This window comes from Martes martes (genome assembly GCF_963455335.1).
Source record: "Martes martes genome assembly, chromosome: 5".
In the NCBI taxonomy this organism is placed as follows: domain Eukaryota; kingdom Metazoa; phylum Chordata; class Mammalia; order Carnivora; family Mustelidae; genus Martes; species Martes martes.
The window spans coordinates 125185090-125209931 of record NC_137892.1 but is presented as its reverse complement, the minus strand read 5'-3'; the positions used below and the strand labels follow the sequence as shown (position 1 = coordinate 125209931).

General features: G+C 51.9%; 1 protein-coding gene across 1 annotated transcript in view; it reads left to right on the top strand.

The window, feature by feature from the left end:
* The window catches only part of ABLIM3 (actin binding LIM protein family member 3), a gene marked incomplete at its 5' end in the record, with an annotated part of 108668 nt that extends 86653 nt beyond the window's left edge, over positions 1-22015 (top strand). Inside the window, 14 exon segments of the mRNA XM_080804715.1 lie at positions 1111-1266; positions 2829-2858; positions 3334-3463; positions 4161-4259; positions 5656-5703; positions 8048-8182; positions 9458-9522; positions 10779-10926; positions 12144-12173; positions 12740-12798; positions 13618-13678; positions 14396-14520; positions 14941-15021; positions 19869-22015. Of these exon segments, the coding sequence (XP_080660841.1) occupies positions 1111-1266; positions 2829-2858; positions 3334-3463; positions 4161-4259; positions 5656-5703; positions 8048-8182; positions 9458-9522; positions 10779-10926; positions 12144-12173; positions 12740-12798; positions 13618-13678; positions 14396-14520; positions 14941-15021; positions 19869-19982 (1281 nt within the window). The 3' untranslated portion in view covers positions 19983-22015.
* Between the last annotated feature and the right edge of the window lie 2827 nt (positions 22016-24842).

The window sequence follows — 24842 nt, the reverse complement described above, 5'->3', positions numbered from 1 at the left end:
TGAGACTCACCTGAGCCCCCAGGCACCGGAAGAATGTTATTTGGATAAATACAGTTTCCTTGGAGTCTCTGTCTATAGTGGCCTCTCAGTTTCTCTCACATCAAGACCTTGCAAGTCACAGCAGTGGGGACAGATCCTGGCTGACCACAGCAGAAGCCAGGCACAGAGGGAGCACCTGGAGGGTGCCGACATGGCAAGGACAGGGCTTCGGGAGCCACGAGAAGTGGTCTGCCCCATGCAAGGAAAGCTGCCTCTTAATCCATGCTGTTCTAGAGGACTGGGCTCAGCCAAGGTCAGGTAACAACCAGAGGCTTGTCTCAGTTCAATATAGGGTCTGCTTTCTGAGGGCAGCCCTCTGCCAGCTGTAGACAGGGAGCTCCCCACCCTGTAAAGCCAACAGAGGCAGCTGGGAAGGCAAGTCCTAAGGCTAGACAGGCTGGGCTTGAATTCTGATTTTGCTACTTATTAGTTGTGTAACCATGGGCAAGTTCACTGACTTCTCTGTGCCTGTTTCCTTATTCAGAAAAGAAGATGGTATTAGTGCCTGCTAGTAGCACTGTGAGTTGTATGAGCTAAGGGAGCTAATCCCTACCAGGGACTTCAGAGTCTGGCTCATTGTAAGTGCTCACCAAACATGAGCTCAGGTTTCACTCTCTGTGATTAATTCTGTCTTTACTATCACCTTCAAGGAGCTGTGAGTGAGGATGTCCTCCCCACATGGGTTCGGAAGGCAGTCCCCACCAAGGCTGGGTAGTTCAGACAGATTCAGACCTACTGGCTAAGGGGCACCAAGCGCAGAACCGTCTGAGCTTCACTTGGAAAACAGTAATAACATTGACACTGACCTCACAGAGCCATAAGGACACTTGGAGGAGACAATTCCTACAAAGTGCAGGGTCTCACACATAAAATGCACTCAACCAGTGTGAGCCCCCTTGGAAGGGAGGGCCTCTAAGACCTGCCGGATTCTAATATTCTGTACATCTGCCATCTTAATATTCTGTTTTTAGTGGAAACTGGAGAAGCTCGTTTCCCCTGTGCCTGGTTTTTGTTTCCTCTCCTTTCCCTCTTATCTCTCTGCCTCTTTCCTGTACCTCTCCTCCTCCCCAGGCTAAAGTGGATAATGAGATCCTTAATTACAAAGACCTGGCAGCTCTCCCCAAGGTTAAGTCCATCTACGAGGTACAACGCCCCGACCTCATTTCCTACGAGCCTCATTCCAGATACACGTCCGACGAGATGCTGGAGAGATGTGGCTATGGAGAGGTATGGCATCTCGCCCCTCTCTCTGGGGCTGTTGGAGGAAAGGCCCACACGGTCCCCATCACTCCATCACACACACTTTGGCCTCCACAGTGTCAGCCCCTGCACTCTTTTAAACAGGAAGTTAGAGTCATTATTTAAAAATCAAGTGATTTCATCCAAAAATCTGGCTTTTCTTAAAAAATCAGAGCAGGTGTCTTTCCACTATTTGGAGTGGCGGGAACAGCGCCTCCTATAGGCAGGACATGGGCTCCCCATTTCTCCCCAGTTGCCACCACCCCGAGAACCCCAGCATTGAAGCCACAAACCTGTGACTGCTTATCACTTGAATTACTGTTTTTCTCCTAGTGGAGTAATTTTATACGCGGCCCACGGCTTTCATCCCTGACAGGCTCAGTGGCCACTTAGGTTTATAATCCCTGGTGCATAGGTTCTCTGGGTTTTGCACCTGGCCTTAAGCCCCTATGCTCAAAGCAAGAGACGCTTTTTAAGAACTCAGCAGTTCTGAGTTCTGAGTTTTCAAAAGCCAACTTTTGAAAGAACTAAGTGGTTGCTGGACAAGAGAAAGTGTTCTCTGGAGAAGGCAGGTGACCATTACCCTGAAGGTCCTGGCAGGCTGTATCGCAGGTGAGTCCTCACCCCATTCAGGGCCCTGAGCAGAGATTGATGAAAGAAGGAGCCCTGGCCTGGGGAGCAGGGACCCGGGTTCTTGTCCCCACTCCACCGCTGTTCCCTTCCTTTCTAAAGGAGTTAGCGTTCATTTGGTTGGAGAGCCCAATGCTGAGAGTCTCGGGGCTCTGGCCCCTGAAATAGACCAGGGAGGGGGGACCAGCTAGAGACTGATGTCCCTGAAGCCAGAAATGGCACAGTGGGCCCACAGGCCAAAGCCAACTCCCAGATTTGTTTTGTTTCACTAAGTATCTTTTCGTTCAAAAATGTAAATTAGTTGCCAACGTTTAAATATGCAGAGATTTCACCTAAGAAACTGCATTTCTCACTTTTCTTGGAAACGGAAAGAGTGGGGTTAACATGGGGCAGGTGTTGGGGGCGGGGGTGCTGAGCAGCCACTGCCCTCTGGAGACGGGATGCTCCACTTCCAGCCCATCACACCGCCCACTGGCCCAACTCCCACGTTGACGGCAGCAGCCCAGGCCTTGGTTGGCCCAACCTTTGTGTCCCCAGCCCTGCACGTTGTCCTCATGAACCACAGAGTAGTCACGAACTGGTAGACAGGACAGGATCACGGAATGGCTCTGAGTTTGTGATAGAGAAGCCTGGGTCCAAGTGGAGACCCTACCACATTGTACCCAAGAGGCCCCAAGACACCCCGTTCCCTCTCTGGGCCTCAGTTTCCCATTGGTACATGAAGGACGTGATCTCAGGGCTCCCTGCTGCGTGTCGGCACTGCTGGTGTTCCACCACGCTCGGCGCGACTGCTGTCTGGGGAGGGAGACCCCAAGCAGCTGCTGGCCCATCTCTGCTCTGCTGCCTAACCCCTCTTCCTCTCTCCCTCCTCTCTCTCCTCTGCTCCTTTCACGATGGTCTTCCAACTCTTCGCTCCTAAGTCGCTGGGAACATTATCTCCCTACTCCCAGGTAACTGGGTTAGTTTGGGGAGGACTTTTCTATACTTGGGTCCCTTTAGGCAGACTGAGCAGATCCCCGGTTTCACTGCCCCCGCCCAGCACCCCAGGGTGCCCCGACCAAGGCATAGACAGCAGACTTAGGAGCATGACCTGGAGGGAGTAGCTGTGGCATAAACGGTAGAGGAAGTGCCTTTTCTACCCAAAGGGAGCCTCCCTGGCGCTCCTGGAAACCTTGACCCACGGGTTCTATTCAAGAGACATTGAGTGATGGGCAAAGGCCCCAAAACTTGTCTGCAGTTTTCCTCGGGGTATGTGTATAACCCAGGGAGGGGGCCTTGGTATTCGGAAGGGCAGCACCATGAATTTTGGATCCTCAACCCCCCAGAACCCTGGATTCCACACCACTGCCCCACCTGCCTGCTAGACACTTGGGCCACAGGCTTGTTTAATTGCCGGCCTGGCTCATGGCCCACTTCCTCTCCCAGGACATCTACGAGAACCTGGACCTCCGACAGAGAAGGGCCTCCAGCCCAGGATACATCGACTCTCCCACCTACAGCCGGCAGGGCATGTCCCCCACCTTTTCCCGCTCGCCTCACCACTACTACCGCTCCGGTAAGGAAGGGGGAAGCCCCCAAAGGAACAAGAAGAACCAGGGGGACCACGCAGTGGCTGGCTGTTGCCCACGGCAGAGACAGCCCAGAGCTTCCCTCAGGATCTCCACCACAGCTCGGCCCTTTGGAGGCCGGTGACCACCCAGATGACCAGCCAGGCGTAACTGACATGCCCCTGGCCGGGGGAGAGAAGGGGCACCTGGAGTTGAGAAGCAGCAGGAAGGTGGGCGGTAAGCGGCCAGGAGAGGAGAGTGGCGGACAGCCCAGCAGCCCTGGCTGGAAGAAGCCTCCTCTGTCCTTGTCCCTTGGCCTGCCCCATCCAGAGGGCCAGAGGACTGGACACAGGCCCAGCCTTAACCCATTCAGTCAGGTCATCCACAGCCACGTTGAGGTCAGGGATGAAGCAGGTGTTTGGGTGGAGGAAAGAAGCAATTGAAGGGGGAGGGGAGCCAAGGGGTCCAAAGGCACCTTCCTGAAGCCCAGTGGAGTGGACGCTTACGGCCCACGAACTCTGACTTTTGGGGTGAGGCCAAAAAAAGAAGGTTGAGCTTGTATCCGCAGACACGGTGCATGAGAGCACAGCCCCTCCCTGCCATCCCTGCTGTCATCATGTCACTGCTGCCTTAACTGCCACCGCGGTAATGCCTGTTTTCTCTGTGCCTCTGTTCTCTCTGGGGACCACTGCCTGCGCGCTCCAGGGCCCGAGAGTGGCCGGAGCTCTCCATACCATAGCCAGTTAGATGTGAGGTCCTCCACTCCGACCTCTTACCAGGCTCCCAAGCACTTTCACATCCCAGGTAGGCTGTCAGCCCGCAATTCCCGGCATGGGTGCATGCTAAATGGGGTCGCCGGGTGCCGGCACCGGCAGCGAGGAGAAGCCAGTCCCTGGGACCCTCCCTAACCAGTCCCCCACACTAACCCTCCCCTCAGTCCTGACACGCCCGTGGGCTTTAGTCTACCTGCTTGACACAGCCAGCCCTGACCAAGCCCACCAGGAAGCAGCCAGAGAAGGGCCTCGAATGTCTGAGAGCCTTGATGGGACGCAGCAGTAACCATGCTGAAAGTCACGTACTTTTGCCTCAAAACTCTTGGGACCAAATCCCCATTCCCCCGCTTAGAAGCCTGCGACCTTGGGCCAGTTCCTTAAATTCCCTGAGGCTTTCTGTTCTCCCTGTATAGCCCAGCACTGTTCTGGGCCCTGAACAAATGTGCTGAAACTAGCCCAGACCCTGCCTTCATGGTGTTTATACATGGGGAGAAAGTTAATAAATGAGTATACAAACAAGTAAAAGGGTAATTTCAGGTAAATGATGTGGGCAGTAAACATAATAAAACAGGGCATGTGATAGAGTGATTGGGGTGGGGAGGCTGGGCTAGGCAGGGTGGTCAGGAAGGGCTTCTTGGAGGAGGTGACATTGAGGTGGAAAGATGAGAAGGAGCCAGCCATGTGAAGATCCTGCGAAAACATCCTGGGCAGAGGGCGTAGCAAGGGCAAAGGCCCTGGAACACTGAACTGGTAGCAGTCCAGCATGGCTGGAAGTGGTGAGCAGGAGGACGAGTGATAGGAGAGAAGGGAAAGGCAGGGGCTCAGTGACACTGTAGATGGTCTGGACAAGGTCTCACCCTGAGTTCACCAGAGCTGGGTCTGGAACCTGGTCTTCCAACTCTGAGCTCAGAATTTCACTCCCCACTCACTTTTCCCCAGGATCTCATCCTGCTGTTTCATCCGTACCTTTCTCAACTGCCCCAGAAAGGTCCCATCCTGTCTGTTTTTGAGGGAGAGGGCGGCGGATCATGCGGAATGCGCGGCTGCAGCATTCTGGGGACTTCTATGTGGAATGAGGCGTGGCTGCTGGGTAGAGGCAGGGGGCACCTTCGTGCATGGGGTCCTGCTGAGCGCGCACCGCCTCGTGCATGCATGCCCACCATTCAAGCCCGAGTCCCTTCCTCAGCACCGTCAGAAGCCATCCATTCCTCTCCCCTCACCTTTCTTAGAACCTCACGCCTTGAGGTGGGAAGTTGAGTTTTGGAAGAGCGTGTCCACCAAGGAAAGATAGTGGACCCTCGGGAATGGTGCTGACAGCCTCTCTTTCTGAGATCAGCTGACCAACTACTGTCTCCTTCCTCTTCTCTCTCTCTCTCTCTGTTCCTCTCTTTCTCCTCCCCATCGTCAATTCCTTGTCTGCCTGGCAGCTGGAGAAAGTAACATCTACCGGAAACCCCCGATCTACAAACGGCATGGTACGGTCTGGGCAGAGAGGGTGTGGCCAGAGAGGGGGCGGGGCCGTTAGCCACCTGTGCGGATGGTCTGCCGGGGTCACCAAGAGGGACGCCTGCAAGGCTGCAATTCTGTCTCTCTTGGGGGCTATGCCCCAATCACTTGAGGTGACACTGGGGAGGCGTTTGGTGTCACTTCAAAGGAGCAAGGAAGGCCTCGTGTCTCCTAAATGTTTCCCCACCTCCTTTCCAACCGCCCTTCCCTGCTGTCTGGTGTCCTAAATTCCAGGCGCAGAGCAACTCTTGTCAAATGCGCGGACCACTGGGAGCACTCCCGGGCGTGGCTGCTCAAACTTTGATGGTCGTTAGAATCGTGTGGGATGCGTGCAGATTCCTGCGCCCCAGCCCAGACCTACTGAATCGCAATTTTGTGTTTGTAAGAGTTTCTCCATGTGATTCCAAAGCCCGCCCTGGCTTGGAAACTGCTGCTCTAAGCTATTCTCAGTCACAGTGTCCTGAGTAAATGAAGGCTTGGGGAGGAGACGTGGATAAGAAAGGAGTGGGGCTTCGATAAGGGTGCCTTCATTCTTCCATTCATTCATTCAGTTCTTCGAGAATGGTCTATAGACCCCCTGTACCTGAAAGACTTAAAAAGCAGGTGCCCTGGCCCCTCCCCTGCCCTAGACTTTCATATTAGAAATACTGGTAGTGTGAGCTGGGAATCTACACAGGAACTGGCCTCATTCACGATTCCTACCTGCACTCCATATGAGAAGCACCAAGTCCGGCAGCACCGAGACCCCCATTCCTTCTTGCAAAGTCCCGTACTGAGCCTCAGCAGACAAAGCACACCCCTTGCCTCTGGGATGCAGAGGAGGGGCGGCTACCCTGTGTTGCCCTCCCTGCAGGTTACCTGGGCAACCGAGGGGAGCACACAATCGGAGAAGCACAGAAACACAGGTGGAAACAGTCCAGGACTGGGATCTGAGCTCACTGAGCTGATGGCGGTGGGGGGGGGGGGGGGGGGGCTACCAATATAAATGATGGCTCTGGCTTAAGACCTGACAATTTAGACAAACGTCCTCGGTTTCAGAGGGGCCCAGGCTGGGCTCCAGGTGAGTCTGTGAGCACGTGCATATCTCTGTGTGGCTGTGGGGTACAAGCCATGCACCCCGAGGGGTCACAGAAAGGTACCGACCCTGACAACGTCAGTTTGTCCAGGAGAAGCCCACCAGATCTGCTACGCCTCAGGAATGTGTGTGAATTCTCCAGATGGGCTCTGAGGGGCAGCACCGGAGCAGGCTCAGGATGCGTTTGGAGTGGGGTAGACTGCATGGATAAGTGGGCACATAAAAAGGCTGAATGGCATCCGTTAGGGTGGGCGGAACCGCCCAAGACCCAGGTCTAAGAGAATCTGCAAGGTCTAGAAGTTTTGGAAGCCAGTGCTGCAGAGGAAGGGTGCAGAGGCAGGAGCTGGCAAAGAGCCAAACCCAGACCCCTCTGCTGCTCTGGCCGTACGGGGTGTAGGACTGTCACTTCTCTCCTGAGAAACGTCAGGGACCCGCTTTTTTCCCCAGCCCTCTCTCGGCCCTAGTCATCCTCTTGCCTGGCTTTGGGCAGGGCTAAAGTCGCTGCCTATCAGGACTGTGTCTGCACTAGGCCTGATGATCCATGTTGTGGAAGCTTGAAGCTGGGTGGCACCGGATCCAGCAGAGGGGTTCAGATACTTACAGATAAGGAAACTGAAGCCGAGAAGGGCGGGATGTGCCCGGTGTTACAACTAAGTTCAGTGGCAGAGCAGGGGCCAGAACCCAGCACTGCTGATTCCCTGTCCAATGCTCCTTTCTTTGGGACGTATTGTCTCCCTAGGCAAGGTCTGGCATTTCAGTGTGAGGAGAAAGTTGAGAGGCCACATGGCTCTCCTTGGCAATTCCCACCCTAGGTACGGCTCAAATCCCAGACGAGGCAGGCTTTTAGAGGCTGAGGAAGGTAAGGGCCCTGGATCACCTGGGACCCATCTAATCTTACTTGGAGGAGCCATGGCCTTAGTGTTCACTTGGGAACAGACCTGGGAGTCCATGGAATGTGGTAGCAGGAGCCCTGAGCTGGGGTCTCGTTCAAGTCTCGTCTACTTGCTGTGTGGGCTTTAGCAAGCCCCTTCCCCTCTCTGGCATCCAGAGTCCCAGCTGTAACATGGGCGGCTGGGCCTCAGGGCTTTTACAGCCCTGATGCTCCGTGTCCCAGACCCTGGCCCCAAAGTGTCCTCACCCCCCTGGGCCAGAGCCTGGCCGGGACAGGTAAACAGTGTACAGCACGCTCTTCTAGGACACTCTGCTTCCCTGAAGCTCTTCCCTTATTTCCTTTGCAGGTGATCTGTCAATAGCAACCAAGAGCAAAACGAGTGAAGACGTCAGCCAGGCCTCCAAGTACAGTCCGGCCTACTCCCCGGACCCCTACTATGCTGCAGAGTCCGAGTACTGGACCTACCATGGGTCCCCCAAAGGTAATGTGCCCCACAGAGGAGCCTGGACCAGAGCCTTGTCACCCGCGCCGGGACACAGGGTTAGGACGGCAGCCCCCTCCTTCCACGATCGTTGATTTATTCATTCATTCAGCAAACGTGTACTGAGGGCCAGCCTTGGGCTCTAGGGAATCACTAGGAACAAAATAGATCAGGTCCCTGCCCTTGTGGAGAAGATCTAGGTTCTGGCTAGAGAGGGAGGTGAGGTGCAGGAAGGAGATAACACACGAGAGGTGGGAGATGACTGCGGTGGCGTGCTGTCCACCTGGAATATGCCGAAAGCTTCTCAAAGCAGAGACTCAGCTGTCCCAGAAAGAGTGGGGCAGAGGTGGGCCCGCAGAGGATAGAATCACACCTACAAAGCCCCTAGGTGGGAAGGCAGATTCCACTGGAGGAAAGGAAAAGCTGTCAGCTTAACGGGGAGCCAGAGAGGGAGAGAAGCAGGTGGGGGTGAGGGGCCAGATCCCACAAGGCCTTGTGCCCTGAAGCAAGGATTTGGGTCTCTCTCCTGAACAGTAGGAAGCCACTGAATGTGACAGGGTCAGGTGTGGGGGTTTAAAACCTCACTTTGGCTATGGGGTGGAAAGCGGTTTGGAAGATAGAAAAGGCAGTTTGTATGAGACGGAAGACTCTCGTAGACACCCTGCTGGGGCCTTCATGGTCCTTGGGAGGCCATCCCACCCAGTTGGGCATCTCGAGCTGTTTCTTTCAAGCACAGGGGGTGCATTTCCATCAAGCTCCTTTTTGATTCAGCACACAACCTGTCCTAAATGAATATCCATTCTGAGCAAAGCTTCACGGGAGCTCGGAGATGGTCCCTTCCCTGCCCTCAGAAGAGTCTGCATTGGGAAAAGGAGCTAAGACACAAGCACAGCTACCCCCGAAGTAGACAGTCTGTCTCGGGAGGCTCCATCCTCAGGCTGGCCCTGCCCCAGTCATGGCAAGATGAGCTCCAACCCATCTAGGCTTCTGTCCTACCCAGGACAGAAAGAGGACTTCTCTTTCCCGCCAGTGGCAGCCAAAGTCCCAACATTGAGGCTCATGAGCCATGTTGGGGCAATCATGGAGGGCTGCTAGGCCCCTCCATACAGGTGATCCCCGGCAGAGGGGTGGTTCCCCAAAGTACACTCGTTCAGGGCCACTCGGCTAGAAAGGAAGCTCCCACCTGTAGAGGCTCGGCGTCCCGCCATGACCCCTGTCGGGGGCAGGCTGAATGAGGAGCACAAGCAGGAGCTGATCCTAGCTGTCCTTTGGCAGCGGCCCGAGCCAGAAGGTTCTCGTCTGGAGGAGAGGAGGAGGACTTTGACCGCAGCATGCACAAGGTAAGCAAGCTTCACCTGGACAAGATGCCTGGACAGTGTGTTCCTGAGGGTCTGATGATCACTTGCTGGTGACTGAAACCAAATTCAAGCCCACTTACGGTAGAAAAAAGAAACATGTAGCTTTGCATAACCAGAAACTCAAACAGTAGGAGGAGTTTCAGGTATGGCTGGATCCAGCTGCTCAGCAAACTGCCATAGGAAAGCTGTCTCTCTCTTCTCCTGGGCTGGCTCACTGCTGCGTTGGCCTCATGCTCATGCAGGCTCTCCATGCTGGCAAGGCTGCCAGCAGCTTTCATGCACTGCTGGTAGGAGTGGAAGGTGATACGGTAACCAGGGAAAACGGTTTGGAGAGTCCTCAGAAAGTTAAACACAGAACTACCCTATGACCCAGCAATTGCCCTCCTGGGGATTTACCCAGAAGCTCTGAAAAACAGGCCTCAAACAAGCACATGTCCTTAATCTTCCCAGCGGCACTAGTCACAAGGGCCAAAAGGGGGAAGCGCTCAAATGTCCATCTGCTCACAAATGGAGGAAGCAAAATGCGGTACATCCATACAATGGACTGTTAGCCAGACATAAAAAGGAATGAAGAACGGGTACAGGCCACGGTGTGGACAAACCTCGAAGACGTTATGTTGAGGGAAAGAAGCCAAACACAAAAGCCCAAATATCAGATGACTCCATTCATACGAGATGGGCAGAATAGGTAAAGCCACAGAACCAGACGCAGACTGGTGACTACCAGGGCCTGGGAGGGGAGGGGAGAGAGGGAATGACAGTTTATTGGGTCCAGGGTTAATTGGGGGGGTGGCTTAAAACTGTTTGGAACTAGACAGAGTGGGTGGTTGCACCAAATGCAACTGAAGTGTTTAGTCCAAAGTGGTTAGTTGTATCTGATGTGAATTTCACCTCAATAAAAAATGTTTTAAAAAAGATGTGTGCCAGGAACAACAGCTAGAGTCCCAAGGAAGACCCTCCCAGGCACAGCTGGAGCCTTCTACCCACCTGCCGTGGGCCACACGGGCTTTTGGTGCCCTCCACCAGACCCACCTCCCCTCCCCAGCCCACAGGACCACTTGTGGATGAGAAGCGAAGTCCTAAAGGAAGCTGTGAGGCTGTAGGGAGGGAGGGACGCTGGGAAGGCAAGAATGACAGAGGTTCCCCGGAATCTGGCCACCCAGCCTTTGTCCTTAGCCTGTTCTGTTTCATGTTCTCTGCTTCCTTCCCACTTCCTCTTGTTCCTCCCACGTGCCCAGCTCCAGAGCGGAATCGGCCGCCTCATTCTGAAGGAGGAAATGAAGGCCCGGTCCAGCTCCTACGCGGATCCCTGGACCCCACCCCGGAGCTCCACCAGCAGCCGGGAGGCCCTGCACACGGCTGGCTATGAGATGTCCCTCAATGGCTGTAAGCACCACCCTGGAAGTCTGCCGGGCTGGGAGCACTTCCTCTCAACTCCCTCAAAGAGTCTGAACTCCTATGGCCTTGCTTGGGTCTAGCATATGGACTTGGTGAGGTGCTGTATGGGGCACTAAGTAAGACCATATTCTGCCAAGAGCAGGCACTTGTTTCTTAGGGGCATCTGAAAGCTGTGACTTGAAGTCAGGTTCAGTGCAAAGGAAAATGTCTTCTAATTGTCTGAATGGCTCAAAGATATAAGGGACTGGCTCTTGAGGTAGTGAGCCCCACATCACAGGAAGTAAACAAGCAGAAGCTTGGTGCAAGCACTCTGCCCAGAGATCCTCTCATTGTAAACTTCTCCCTGTTTCTGGACAAACACACGTTTCCCTCCCTTTCTTACCCCTGTGGGAGTCAGTCCTGCTGGGAAATCCTATCTCAACTCAATGAGATAGATAATCCTTATTATTCTTGGTCCTCACAAAGACTGGCAATGTAGAGGGATTATTATCACCCACTTTATAGATGAGAGACCAGAGTTTACTACTTGTCCGAGGTCAATAATCTGGTAAATGGATCAGGTGCAAGTCAGAGGGACTCCAAGGCCATAAGCGTTTCCCTCTTTACTGTACTGCATCGTGACTTGAGCTGAGATGGAAGATGACGGTGATGGTAAAGACGACAAAGCCAGTTTTATTGAGGGTTCTGTATGTTGTCAGACACTGTGCTAATACCTTATAGTATTATGTGTCATATATTCTTCCCAATAACCCTATACAGGAGACACCATCCCTCTCCATTTTACTACGAGAAAAACCAAATCATGATTAAGTTATGTATAGAAGTTATGGCAGAGCCAGGCTAAATTGATGAGCCTGTTTCCCTGTTTGACCACCAAGGCACACTGTTTTCAGCCCCTGGCCCTGGGCTCTGTGCAGTGCACCAAGGCGGCTCAAAGTCCAGTTCTGTTCAATGGCATCTGTACAGCAAATACCAGAGAGCACCTGCTTGCTTTACACCAGGTGCTCAAGGCAGGGGAGAGAGGATGTGGTACAGGTGCGGCAACTGGAAACTGACCAGTGAGAAAGGAGGTAGTGAAGGAGGCCCCTCATCTCCACCAGCTAGGGTAGCCCAGGAATGGGAGCCATGTCCGTTTGTCCCCATGAACTTTCCACCATGTCCATCTGTCCCCCTGAAAGCTGATCTCTGGCTTTTTTCTTTTGCAGCCCCTCGATCCCACTACCTTGCTGACAGTGGTATGTTCCACCCACCCTACCTTCAGCCTGTCGCGTCCTGTGACAGCCAGAGCCGAGCTGGTTGCAGGTCCCCTGTAGCTGAGATGTCCCAACACAGTCCTGATCTCAAATGGTCCACTCCATTGTGTTTGTCAGATCTGGGCCTCCATCTTTGGTCCTGGAGCCAGGGTTGCCATACCCGATAGATCCCAGAGAGAAAGAACAGGTGTCTCTTCCACCCGCCTGGGAGCCTGCCTGTCTGGGCTCTGAGATCAACTCCAAATCCAGGGCCTTTGTCGAGTCACCTGGGGCCAGGACACAGGGGTTCATCACAGGACCATAGATGTGTGCAGGGTGAGGCCAGGAGACTGCACGCATGGGCTTCGGGCGGGTCTGGAGTTCTGCCCGGGCGAGGCATCCCTGAGACGGTCAGTTGTTTGTAGAGCAGGGGTAAGAGCCTATGGCCTCCGCCCCTTCTAACCTCCCATGGAGTCGGGGAACGGTACTGGCCATGTGCAGCTGGACGCCTCTGGGACAGGGACCCCTGGCTTGTGGCTCCTAGGAATTGTTTGGCTGTTTCTTTTCAGACCCCCTCATCTCCAAATCTGCCTCCCTGCCTGCCTACCGAAGGAACGGGCTACACAGGGTAAGAGGGGCTGTGCTGAGATGTCGCTCCCAAGATGTTGGCAATGCCGGCATTAGCTCCACACGCTCAGAGCCTAGACATGACTTTGGCTCATGCAACAGATATTTGTTGAAAGCGTTCATATACTCCGGGTACTTGGAATACATCAGTGATCCCTGCCCCTTGGAGCTTCTATTCTTGTAGAGAGAAACAAAAAGGAGGTAGTAAACAGTATGCGAGTCACACCAGGGAGAATGTAGAAGATAATAATGTGCTAAGGAAAGAAAGAAAAAAAGGAAAACTAGCAGGATAAGGATTGGCATTTTGGGCAGGGGGCAACTTACACTTTTATTTATTTATTTATTTTTAAAGATTTTATTTATTTATTGGAGTGAGAGTGCGCACGAGCAGGGAGGAGGGGCAGAGGGAGAGGAAGAAACAGGCTCCCTGCTGAGCAGAGAGCCTGATGCGGGGCTCGATCCCAGGACCCTGAAATCATGACCTGAGCCGAAGGCAGATGTTTAACCAACTGAGCCACCCAGGTGGCCTTTGCGATTTTAAATGGAGCTGCCAGGGCAGTTTTCATTGGAAAAGTGGTATTAGAGCAGCAAAAGAAAGCATGAAATGTAGTTCATTTGGTACTATTGAGTACCAAATGCGTGCCAGCCCTAGGCACCAGGGATGTGGCCGCGAGTAGGGTCACCCTGACTTGAGACCGAGGCTGTTCTGAGAAGGACCACGTCCTGTCCATCCTGGGGCCATATTCGGGAGGTGGGGGAGTGCTTCAGGGAGGCAGCTGTGAGCTTGCTCAGGCCAGCCCTGGCCCTGTCTCCCCTGCAGACACCCAGCGCAGACCTCTTCCATTATGACAGCATGAACGCCGTCAACTGGGGCATGCGAGGTGAGTGCCGGCCTCTCCGGGGACTCGCAGCAGCTTTGGGCGCCCTGCTCGTAACTGTGGCTTGACCTTCCACCAATAGTCACTATAGATTCTGGCCCCGTGTTGGGCTCGGTCCAAACCCCGAGTTCCCACACTCCCTTTCCCTTCCCATTCCCTCCCTTTTCCCCTCCTCTTCCCTCATCCTCTCGAGTCCCTGGCCTTGGGTGATCTCCAGGCCATCTGTCCCATCTGGGTTCCCAGAGCCATTGCAGAGTCGTACTGCTGAGCTAGAGTTGCCTGCCAGCCCCGGGTGGAGGGAAACACTCAGAGCCAAATGCACATTGTTCCCGGCAAACGTTCCATGAGCTTCATGCTCTCTGCCAGTGACACTCCCCTGCCGGCCTCCCCGCCAGCTCCTACAAGCAGGCTCAGGCAGGAGGACAAGCCTACATCAAAACACGGGAGGACTCCTCTGGAGGATGGAGGACCTTGCCCAAGTGCTTCACAATCTCAGAATCTTCTTATTTCTATTCCAATTGCCTCAAAAGTCATTTTTGTTCTAAAACCCTATCTCTGGCTCAGCCCAACCCCTCTCTCCAGCCATCCACTGTGCTCCTATCAGCCTTGATTCAGAGTGAATTCGACAAGGACGGAGCCTCTAAGACTGAGGCTAGTGTCGTGATGTAAAGCAAAAACCAATGTATTTCCATTTTGTGTGTCTCTCTTTTCTCTCTGCAGAGTACAAGGTAAAGGAGATACAGAGACCCTGGGGGTCCCACCCCAGATGCTGCTACATTGGGATCCAGCAGGAAGATGACAGCACTATCTTCTCAGGGAAGGGATATCAAATAAATAACCTCAAGGTTCCTCTTCAGACCAGCATTTCCAGCCCCTCTCTGGCCTCCTTTTCCTGTATTCTGCCCCATCTCTCTTGCCCACTAAAATCAGACAATTCCCTGTGGGCCTCAGAGACTTTCTGGAGGCTTGCCAATCACCAGACATTAGACATTTACAATTATGAGGCCTTATGCCGTGTTAATGTCAAATGTCACCAAGCTCATTCCTGGCAGTATTACGGGATTTGGGTTTTGCCTTTGGGGAGAAGGTGCCTTGAGGTCACCAGGCAACCCCAAGGAGAACAGACACAGCCCTTCCTTCACACTTTCATTTCTGGCCCTGTCTGGGGAAAGGAGGATGCCCAGACACAAAATGTGGCTGGAGGGACAAGCCCACCGCCTTCAGCCAGCCTGGCGCCCCACCCCCACCCCGTCCTTTCTCCTCAGATCTACCCTTATGAACTGCTGCTGGTGACCACGAGAGGAAGAAATCGGCTGCCCAAGGATGTGGACCGGACACGTTTAGAGGTGAGCCTAGAAAACTCAGCAGGAACCTTTGGGTTTGAAGGGATTCTAGAAGCTGCCTGATGTAACCCAGCTTGGGAGGTCCAGCAGAATGAAGAGCCTTAAGGTCGTGTAGCTTGTGGAAAAAAGCAGAGATGCCAACCTGGTGTCTTTAGCCTAAGACTAAACATTGCTGTGCTACCTTCTCAGTTCGATTAGCGTCTGTGGTGCACAGCTACGTCCTGTCCTACCTGATGCATCTAGAGACATAAGACAAGAGCTGGTTTTGGTCCCTTCCCATGGGGGCCTGCAGGCTGGTGGATAAGAAGAAACACAGCCCCGGTTTCCTGCAGGATGGTACAGAAAGCTGGTGCTCCCTGTGGGGATCGTGGGGCAGTCAGCACTGTATACAAGATAAAAGCATCAGATAATCTCACAGCAGACCCCAGTCCAGCCCTGGTCCTGCCATCCCTAGGCGGTCAGCTGAGCCCAGTAACAACCTCTCCAAACCTTAGTTCTTTCCTCTGTGGAGAGGGGCAGTTGTGTTCCTTCAAGTTGCCAGTGAAGTAAATGAGACACTAGCCACAGAGCCCTTGGCACAGAGTCTGGTGGTCTCCCAGGTGCACAGACTTTGAAGGAGCAGGTTTGGGGTGAAGAGGGGAAGGAGAGCATCATGACGAGCGGGACGGCATCAATCAAGCACAGAGACAGGGCTGAACATGGCATTGGGCTTTCCAGCAGTCCGCTCCACCTGGCCTGGAGTTCCAAGCCCTGGGACCCTGATCCTAGAGCACACTCTGCCCTTTCTACCATGCCTCTCCCTGCCTCTCCCTCTCTTAGAATACCCTTCCCAACTTGCCAGCCTCCTCACTCCTCAGGGCCCCCCTGTAGAGATGCCTGTGTCCCAGAGCCCCCCAGACCTTCTTCCCAAGATGCGTCCCTCACCCATCCTCCAGCCTCACTCAGCCCTGTCTTGGGAGTGGAGATCAAGCACCTCTTGTCCTTCCTTTGTATCAGATCACTGGGCTATCCACTTCCTCTGTCCGACAAAGATGGTCAGTCCTCTACCATGAGGCCTGAACCAGGGGAAGTACTGGAAAATGTTCATTGAGTTGAATGCAGGTTTCTAAGAGAGGAGGTTCAGCACCCCTTGGGATGAGCATATCAACCACCGTTTACCTAGCTGCTAAGAATTTGTCCAGAATAAAGGGTTGGGGCGGAGGGAAGGGAATATGAGCAAGCCAGGAAGCTCTGTGAGTCCTTCCAGGTCTAGCAGGCTGGGCTAGCAGCCTAGCGAGTGGTTGATTATCCCCACATTTATAACAAGGGCCTCCCTCACGGTCTAGCAGTGAGAAGCTGCCGGTGCTGAAGGGGACAGCTCCCAGGGCAGCTCAGGGGAGCCTGCGTTGAGGGATGGAAACCTGGTTGTTTCATCCTGGAGGACCAATCGCCCTCTTACATCCTCCAGGACTCCCAGAAGCTCTGGCCAGGGAAGGGTAACATCCCCTAAGAATCAGAAGCTTCCTAAAAATACCAGTACTGCGCCTCAGCCTAGACCAATGAAATTGCAATCTGGGGAAGGAGCTCAGGCACTGACTGGTATTTTTCAGAAGCTCCCAGGGATGTCTAACAGGGAGCCTGAGCTGAGACCACAGGGCTACAAACACTGCCCTAGCCCCCTGCGTCAGTTCAAGGACGGGACTGAAGAGCTCCTCAAGGAGCTCAGAGTGTAGATTGTCTTCACCCAAAAGACATGGATTAGAAGCCTGTTATGTAGACCAGGTCCTGCTCTCGGTGCTTGCAGAACATCAGTGAATAAAGTGAGTGCATTCTCACTTGAGGAGACAGACCCCAAATGACACAAATAATAAATAAATCATCTAGAACATGGAACCTAGTAGGGCTGAGGGGAGAAATAAAAGGAGAGCAGAGAATTGGAGGTTAGAGGGAGAGGTAAGTGGCCGTGTCAAATCAGGTGGTCAGAGCAGATCTCCCTGCGTACCTGACCGAACAAAGACTCAAGATAGGAAAGGGAGTTAGCCATGCTTATATAAGGAGGAAGAGCATCCCAGGCAGAGGGAACAACCACTGCGAAGGCCCTAGCAAGTGGTGAGTGTGGCTGGGTCACATGAGCACAGGGAAGAGGTTGAGGGGGAAATGAAATCAAAGGAAATGAGGACCAGACTCCACCATGTGACAGACACATGAGATCGTTACAGGGGTGAGAGTGAACAGCCTCTGAGTGCTTCCCGAATCTGGGCTACTGTCCATGACCCACACTACTTCATTCACCCTCGATGTATCCAGGAGGTAGGTGCTAGGATGTTCCCACTTTCCAGAAGAGGAAATCGAGGCTCAGTGGGGTAAAGTAACTTGTCCAAGGTCACACACCCATATCTGCCTGGCTTTAAAGCCTGTGAGCTTTACCTTTATGCTTTCAAGTCTGTGCAGAATGTCAAAGGGAAAGCGCTGGCATTGGGTGCTTTAAACTTGCAAGAGAAAGGAGGCTCCAGCTGGCCCTTCACAGAGGGAGAGCAGAAGCGCTCCAGTCTCCTCCAGGGTGAGGACACCATCCTCAGGTTGAGTCGGCCATTCCTTGGCATCGAAACTCATGAAAAAGATTTTTGGGCACAGCAGAGAAAATGACCTAGAGAATCAATAGTAACCATCACCTTCCAACAAAAAAAGAACAGATGAGACTAACTGACAGTCCCCCTCAGTCTTTACCGTGGAAGGAGCTGAGAATAGAACTCGCCCGTATCCACAGCATTTCTCAGCCCTTGCTTGAGTGCAAGCAAGACAAATGCAGACATGACCACAGCGCGGACAAAAGAAGGCACTGTCTGGCCTGGCAGAGGCTGAAGGGGTCCAGCAACCAAATGTGATACGTGGATGCTGTTTGAAGCCTTATTCTAACAGCCAAATCATAAAAAGACATTTTTGAGACAATGAAGGGCATTTTATAGGTAATTGCGAGGAATGATTGTCAGTTGTTTTTAAGTTTGCTCATGCCCTCATGGTTACCTAAGAAAATATCCAGTAAGTTTTGCTATCTCAGGGGGAGACTCATAGGACCCTAGAGAGGCAGGAATCGATACAATGTCTAAAGTGTGCTTTGAAATACTTCAGCAAAATACAATAGGTGAAGGAAATGTGACAGACTCTTGGTAACTATTGAATCTGGGTAATGGGCATGGGTGTACATTGTGCTATTTTTTTGAGTTTATTTATTATATATATTATTATTATTATATTATTTATTTGAGTATTTTTGAAATTTTTCATAATAGAAAGACTTATTTATGAATTTTTAATGGAGTTGGCCAAGGGGTCAACCAGAGTGCACTGTGTTTGTAAGCTGAAGGCGTGGCCTTTGGTCTCAGCTCTGCTACTTACCCAGGCTCCTTTCTTCCCTCCCTCCCTCTTGGTTAAGTTAGTCATTTTAAATCTTTGACTTTTGGTTTTCTCATCTTTTTTTAAGGATTTTATTTATTTATTTGACAGACAGAGATCACAAGTAGGCAGAGAGGCAGGCAGAGAGGGGGCAGGGAAGCAGGCTCCCTGCCGAGCAGAGAGCCCAATGTGGGGCTACATCCCAGGACCCTGAGATCATGACCTGAGCCAAAGGCAGAGGCTTTAACCCACAAAGCCACCCAGGCACCCCGGCTTTCTCATCTTTTAATTACATAGAAATAATGTCCGATTATCAGAGGGGTTGGAAAGATTAACTGAGAAAATGGGGGCAACCGTACAGTCATGGGCATGGCAGAAATGCAATTCAAGGAATTGCTGGTGTTATTAAACACTCTTAAGTATTGAAAAACCAGCTCAAAGTCTCCAGCAACCAATGATATCTATCAAAAGTATCAAAGTTACTTTTGCTTCAAGATCCGGAAATGTGGCCAAAATATTAGTTCACATAGGCAAGAGAATTGGCTCATTATGGTGTGGCCATACACATAATTCTCAGGGAATCTCCTTCAATATTCAATGAGCTAACGTGATTGCTACCAACAGGTCATCTCAGAGATTCCCGTAGGTTTCCAGGGAGGATATATACCCTACATATCTCTCTTCAAACAGAATTTAAATTTTTATTTTGAAGAATTTCAGACCTCCAGAAAAGTTGCAGAGTGAAATGAACATCCTTCTACCCTTGGCCTAAATGCGAATTGTTAACATTTTGCCACATTTCAGGTGCCATATATTTCTAACTGGGAGAGCTTTTGACAATGTATCAACCTTCAAGACTGTTTGAAAGGGCAGGAGGAAGAACAGGCAGAAAGGAGAGGGAAAACCTGCCAAGGAAGGCAGAAGGATGTTTCATTATATGGTATATTTGTTTTCATGTAAGATAGATATGAAAGGACATTTCAGTGGGTAGAAAGTAGGAACAGCAGGTTGTTTTTTTTTCATTGACTGGAAAAAGGAATAACCTTCCAGCTCATTTGTAAAAAATAGTAATAAGAGAAAGTACACCCTAAAATCTTGGCCACCCCCCCCGTTTACTCCTAAAGTTAGGAAGAATCCTATTAATTCATACACATTCCGGAGCACAGAATGCGAAAAGCAGGATGCAGACAGGTGAGGTCCGCCAGGATGCATCGAGAGGCACTTAGGTGAAGCCAAATTCCCACCTGAGTCCGGGCGGGGGAGGCCCCCATAGACAAGCAACAGAGGCCCCTCCCGGGAAACATCCTTGCACACAGTCTCGCATACACCAACTACTCATCCCACGTGTCTGCGGGTCTGTGCCAAGCACGGCACAGCCAGAGGAAACACCCAAGGTCCCCTTCTGCCTGCACCTGCCCCCAATCTCCACCTGTCACCCTCAAGCTGTTCCCTCTCTGTGCCCTCCCACCTCCTTTCAGCGCCACCTGTCCCAGGAGGAGTTTTACCAGGTCTTCGGCATGACCATCTCGGAGTTTGACCGGCTGGCCCTCTGGAAGAGGAATGAACTGAAGAAGCAAGCCCGGCTGTTCTAGGCAGAGGCTCTATAAATATATATGCATTTATATAAAGATACATGTAAAATCTCTATACTGAAGCTCGGTATAATCCTCTCTTGTGTAATGGGACACACTGCCAGCCATGAGACTTGCTTTTCTGTACTGTCAGGCAAGCCCACGTCATCGAGATATTTTTATGCTCCTTACTTTCTCTTTTCTAAGTGCTCTGGGGTTCGGGAAGGGATTTGAGGAGACTCCCATCCTTTTACTGGGGATCCTTTTTATACTGAAACATCTGTCCTAACCTGAGTCCCCCAAGGTCCAACTCTCTTTCCTAAAGGAGGTGCCTGAAGAAGTCTCTCTTCTCTCTGCTTCTCGGCTCTTTCCCCAGTCTCCAGGGTGGATGCTGACCAGGCAGTTTCCACACCTTACTGGCCCCAGAGGGGCCCTCCCACGGGAGGATCCACAGTGATCTCCCAGTCACCGAGCACCATGGAGAGCCCGTGAAGAATTCTCCAGTCTCCCCCAGTTAGGAGTTTGGTGCTCTCTGGGGGTGATGCCCTTAGCTGTGTGGGCCTTGGATCTACTCACTACAGCAGCAAACGAAGTGGTTCGGGCCTGGGCCTCTCTGCAGCTTCTCAGTCCTCCTCCTTCTGCCCTTGGCCCTGACCTCTCCCTTGTCCAAGTCTCATGGTAGGAGGAGAAAAGTCACTTCCCTTCCCTCCACCACTTCCAACTGGTCCCTTTGCCTGGCCCCAATATGGAGATGAGAGGGAAGGCATGGGAGCCAGCCACAGGAGCCAGAGCAGGGCACCTGTTGGAATTGGAGCTGCAGGACCTTTTGCAACCCTCCTCTCACCCTCACTGCCCCCAGCACCTCCTAACCCTTCCCCCCTTCAGAGGAGAGGTCCATTATTACAGCCTTACTACGATCTATGTGCCTGACAACTCAACACACCACAGGGCTAACTTTCCCATCACAGTTCCAACAGAACAGCTAGACAGACAACCTCTAACTCCCTTCCAAACGTAATACAGGCCATGTCCCAAAGAAAGCCTCCTGGTCTACGTCTGCAGGCCCCTGGGCTAGAAGGGCAACCGAACCTGTCCCTCACCAGTCAGTCGTTGGCTCCCACTGCAAAGTTGGCCATGTTTCATAGGGGAAACCTTTGGAAGAATGGCTGCTTATGGAATTCCAAAATGAAGCATTTGCCAACAGTGCTCATGACCACCCTGGATTTCCCCAGTGGCTGCCTTTCCTGCCCTCTGGCCTTCTTGAACAGCAATGAAAGCTTGACTTTACCTTCTCTCCTCCCTCCCCCAAACCTTTGACCCCCGGCCCCCAGTTGGCGATGTGTGGTGGGGTCTGTTCCTTCCTGGAGATGCCTTGATGTAGATCATTTTGAGGTCACGGAGGGAAGACGAAGAAGTGGAAATAACCACTATGACTCTCAAGAGGCTGGTGTTGTGACCTGGCAAATAGAGAACTGACTCCAATCCAGCGAACCCTCACTGAGCCCCTGCTGATGCTGAGCACCTGCTGTATACTGAGCACTGAAGGGGGGAGGGAGGTGGGGACACTGAGATGATCAACACGGGATCTGGACTGGGGGGCATGCCTGCTAGCACTGGGTGTCGTCGGACATGAACTCACACGTGATGGACGTAAGGCAGGAAGTGATGGAGATGGCGTGAGAATGTGTTTGTGGAATTACCGAGAGAGCAGATGCAAGTTGGTGCAGACCAAGGAACTTTCTGGAAGAGATTGCATTTGAGCGAAGTTCAGGAAGTTTCTCTGTAAACTGAGAGGAGACTGTAACTTGAAAGGGTGACAGGGTGAGGGGCCAGAAGGAAGTCTAATATTCTTTCATTTAAAACATCAATCCTCTCTGCAACCCTCCTTTTGGCCAGTGTCTTTCAACTGTCCTGACCCTTTAGAAATGTCCCCAGCCAGACGCAATCATTGAAACTGCCTCATTATCACCAGTTGAGAACTTGGCAAGATGAAGGGCTTTTGTTATTGTTGTTGGGTATTTTTGTTTCCCATAAAAGCACATAATTCCAATCCAGACCCGTGTCCTTCTGTTGTTTCTGGTGTGAGTGGAAATGCGTGATATGGGAAGAGGCTACCGTGCACATTTTCCAAAATAAAAGAGTCTAGGGAGTAGCTCTCTCTTGGCCTCAGTTTCTGCTTCTGTTAATTAAGAAAATTGGACAAAGTAAGCATCACCCAGAGTGTGTCCTGCAGAACGCGGGGTTCTGCAAGACGGTGGAGGACATGCCAACAAATATGGCTGTGATCCAGAAACTCACTAGAATAACAGTAGTTCGCTCCACTGAAGACTTGGCACCCATCATGTCATGTCAGCTTCTGTAACAACCAAGAGGGAGGAAATAAGAATAATTCTTTGTATCTCACAGATGAGGAAACAGCTTTCAGGAGGACTTATAATTACCATGATGGAGCTAGAAGCGAACTCCAGCCTGTATGGGCTTAGAGAGACCAGCTTAACCCCTCTTAGCAGTCAGGATGCTTTCAGCTGCCAGTAAGGAGCGCCTTCTTAAAAGTGATTGAACAACGAGAGTTCATATTGTCCTGCACAACTGGGAATCCAAGTGCAGGGCTAATCAATTCAGAAGTTCGGGGATGCCATTGAGGGCCCAGACTCTCCATATCTCTTCACTCCCCCATCCTCAGTACAGTGGCTTTTGTCCTGAGACGGGACCCTCATGTTTGCAAAGCTGGTGCCATGGCTCCAGGCATTGTGTCTTCACACCACAGCAAAAGGCAGGAAAGAAATTTCCCTTTATGGGTCTCTTTTGACCAGAAAACTATCCCAGAAGTCCTCAGTAGACTTCTCAGGTCCCACCAGCAGAGCTAGGGAACATATTCATGCCCTTGCTTGCACAGAAGGCTGGGAAGTTGAGTATTTGGCATTTTGAGCCTCGACAGTGGGTGGCAAGTGCTGTGCAGAGAAAGAAAAGAGACAGGAAAACAAGGAAGGGCCTCTGGATAGTGAATCACAGTGTCCCTGCCACAGTCACTGTCCCTGTCCTTAGAGACCCATAATGTATATTGCCAAAACGTCCCACAAAGCTCTACAGTACCTTTGTTTAATCCAAAGTTTCATAAACTCATTGGACATAACTCTAAGAAACGTGAGACTTACTCTATTTCTACTGTACGTCCTATTTCTATCCTAAGATAAACACCTATCTCACTTCTGACATCTTTGGAGATGAGATGTGGCTTAAGAGTATCTCCTTTCCTGACCTCCCATCATATGAATCTTCTAAGAATTATCCCCACTACAGCCCCTCCACCCAGGTGGCTCAAATGTACAAAAGGACACTAAAGAATGCTCCTTTTCTGGGGCTCCTGGGTGGCTCAGTTGGTTAAGCGACTGCCTTCAGCTCAGGTCATGATCCTGGAGTCCCAGAATTGAGTACCGCATCAGGCTCCCTGCTTGGCAGGGAGTCTGCTTCCCCCTCTGACCCTCCCCCTTCTCATGCTCTCTCTCTCTCTCATTAAAAAAAAGAAAGAAAGAAAAAAGAATGCTCCTTTGCTCCCTGCCTATACACACACCCAGCAAATACTTACTGAGCATCTGGGGGGGGAAGCAGGAGCACTGAAGATTCACCAGGGTGTAAGGCAGTATGAGCTCTCATGAAGGTCTGGCCTAGAGGAGGGAGCAGACTATAGGTAAGCAACAGCAAAGGAGATGACACAGAAAGATAACAGCTGCACAGACAACAAATGGTGTACCAGAGAGGGGAGCAGAAAGGGACAAGCTTCACATACTCACTGAAGGATGAAAACGAAGTACGCAAGGGAAAAGTAGGGGTGGGAGTACTCTAAGCGCAGAGACAGCATGTGCAAAGGCACTGTGGTTGGTGAGAGTTTGGTGTATTTGAGGAACTGAATCCTCCAGAGAAGACAGAGAGGAGTGAGTGAAGGGGAGAACGAGATTGGAAGAGGGGAGGAAGGGAGGGGGGCCTGGGTGGCTCTGTTAAGTGGAGGAGGAGCAGGGGAGGAGGACGAGAAGTAGTGGGAAGGCAGGCAGGGTCCAGAACATACAGGGAGACTGAATGCCTCCCATTCATTCAGGCTTTATGGACATTGTCTGGATTGCACTGTGGTTGCTAACCCACCAGATGCAAGGAAAATTGCTGTGAGCCTTGTTCCTTGGAGTGTGGTCCCCAACCAGCTGGCGTGGAGTCCCCTTGGGAGTTTGTGAGAAATGCTGAATCTCAGGCCGCACCCTTGACTTACTCGGTCCACATCTGTATTTTGCTAAGACTGCTGGGTGATTCACACACATAGCGAGGTTAGGGAAGTGCTGCTCTAAACCCTCTTCCTTTTATGGACAAATGCCAACACCTTGGAGCTAGCCTTTCTGAAGTTGGAGAAGGGAACCTTTTCTCCCTGCACATGACCTTTTTGAACCACTGGGGGGCAACCTCACATTAATAAACCAGAACATAAGGGGGAGGGTGCAGAAATCACAGAATGTGAGAGCTTAAAGTCAATACAATGGCCGCTCCTCGAAGCCGCGGAAGCAGGCCCCTGAGCATCTGAGCAGAGGAGAACAAGCAGCCAGCTTGCCTGCACTGGGGCCCGTCATCCTCACCAGGCCCCTGGAGCAGAAACGTGGGGCTAGCTGTAGAAGGGGTCAGCAGCTGCCACTGGCCACTGAACAGAGCCACACGTGGAGAAGAAGGGCTTGAAGTTCAAGGAGGGGAAAGCCTTGCTAAAATCCACAGTAATGAACTTCACAGAACCATGCCAACTCCGTGAATACCCCATGTGGAATTAAGTTTGAAATGCTTCATTTCACATCAGACTTCAAGGTGCTCAAAATCTTGCCTCCATAATGATAAATACCTACTTATATA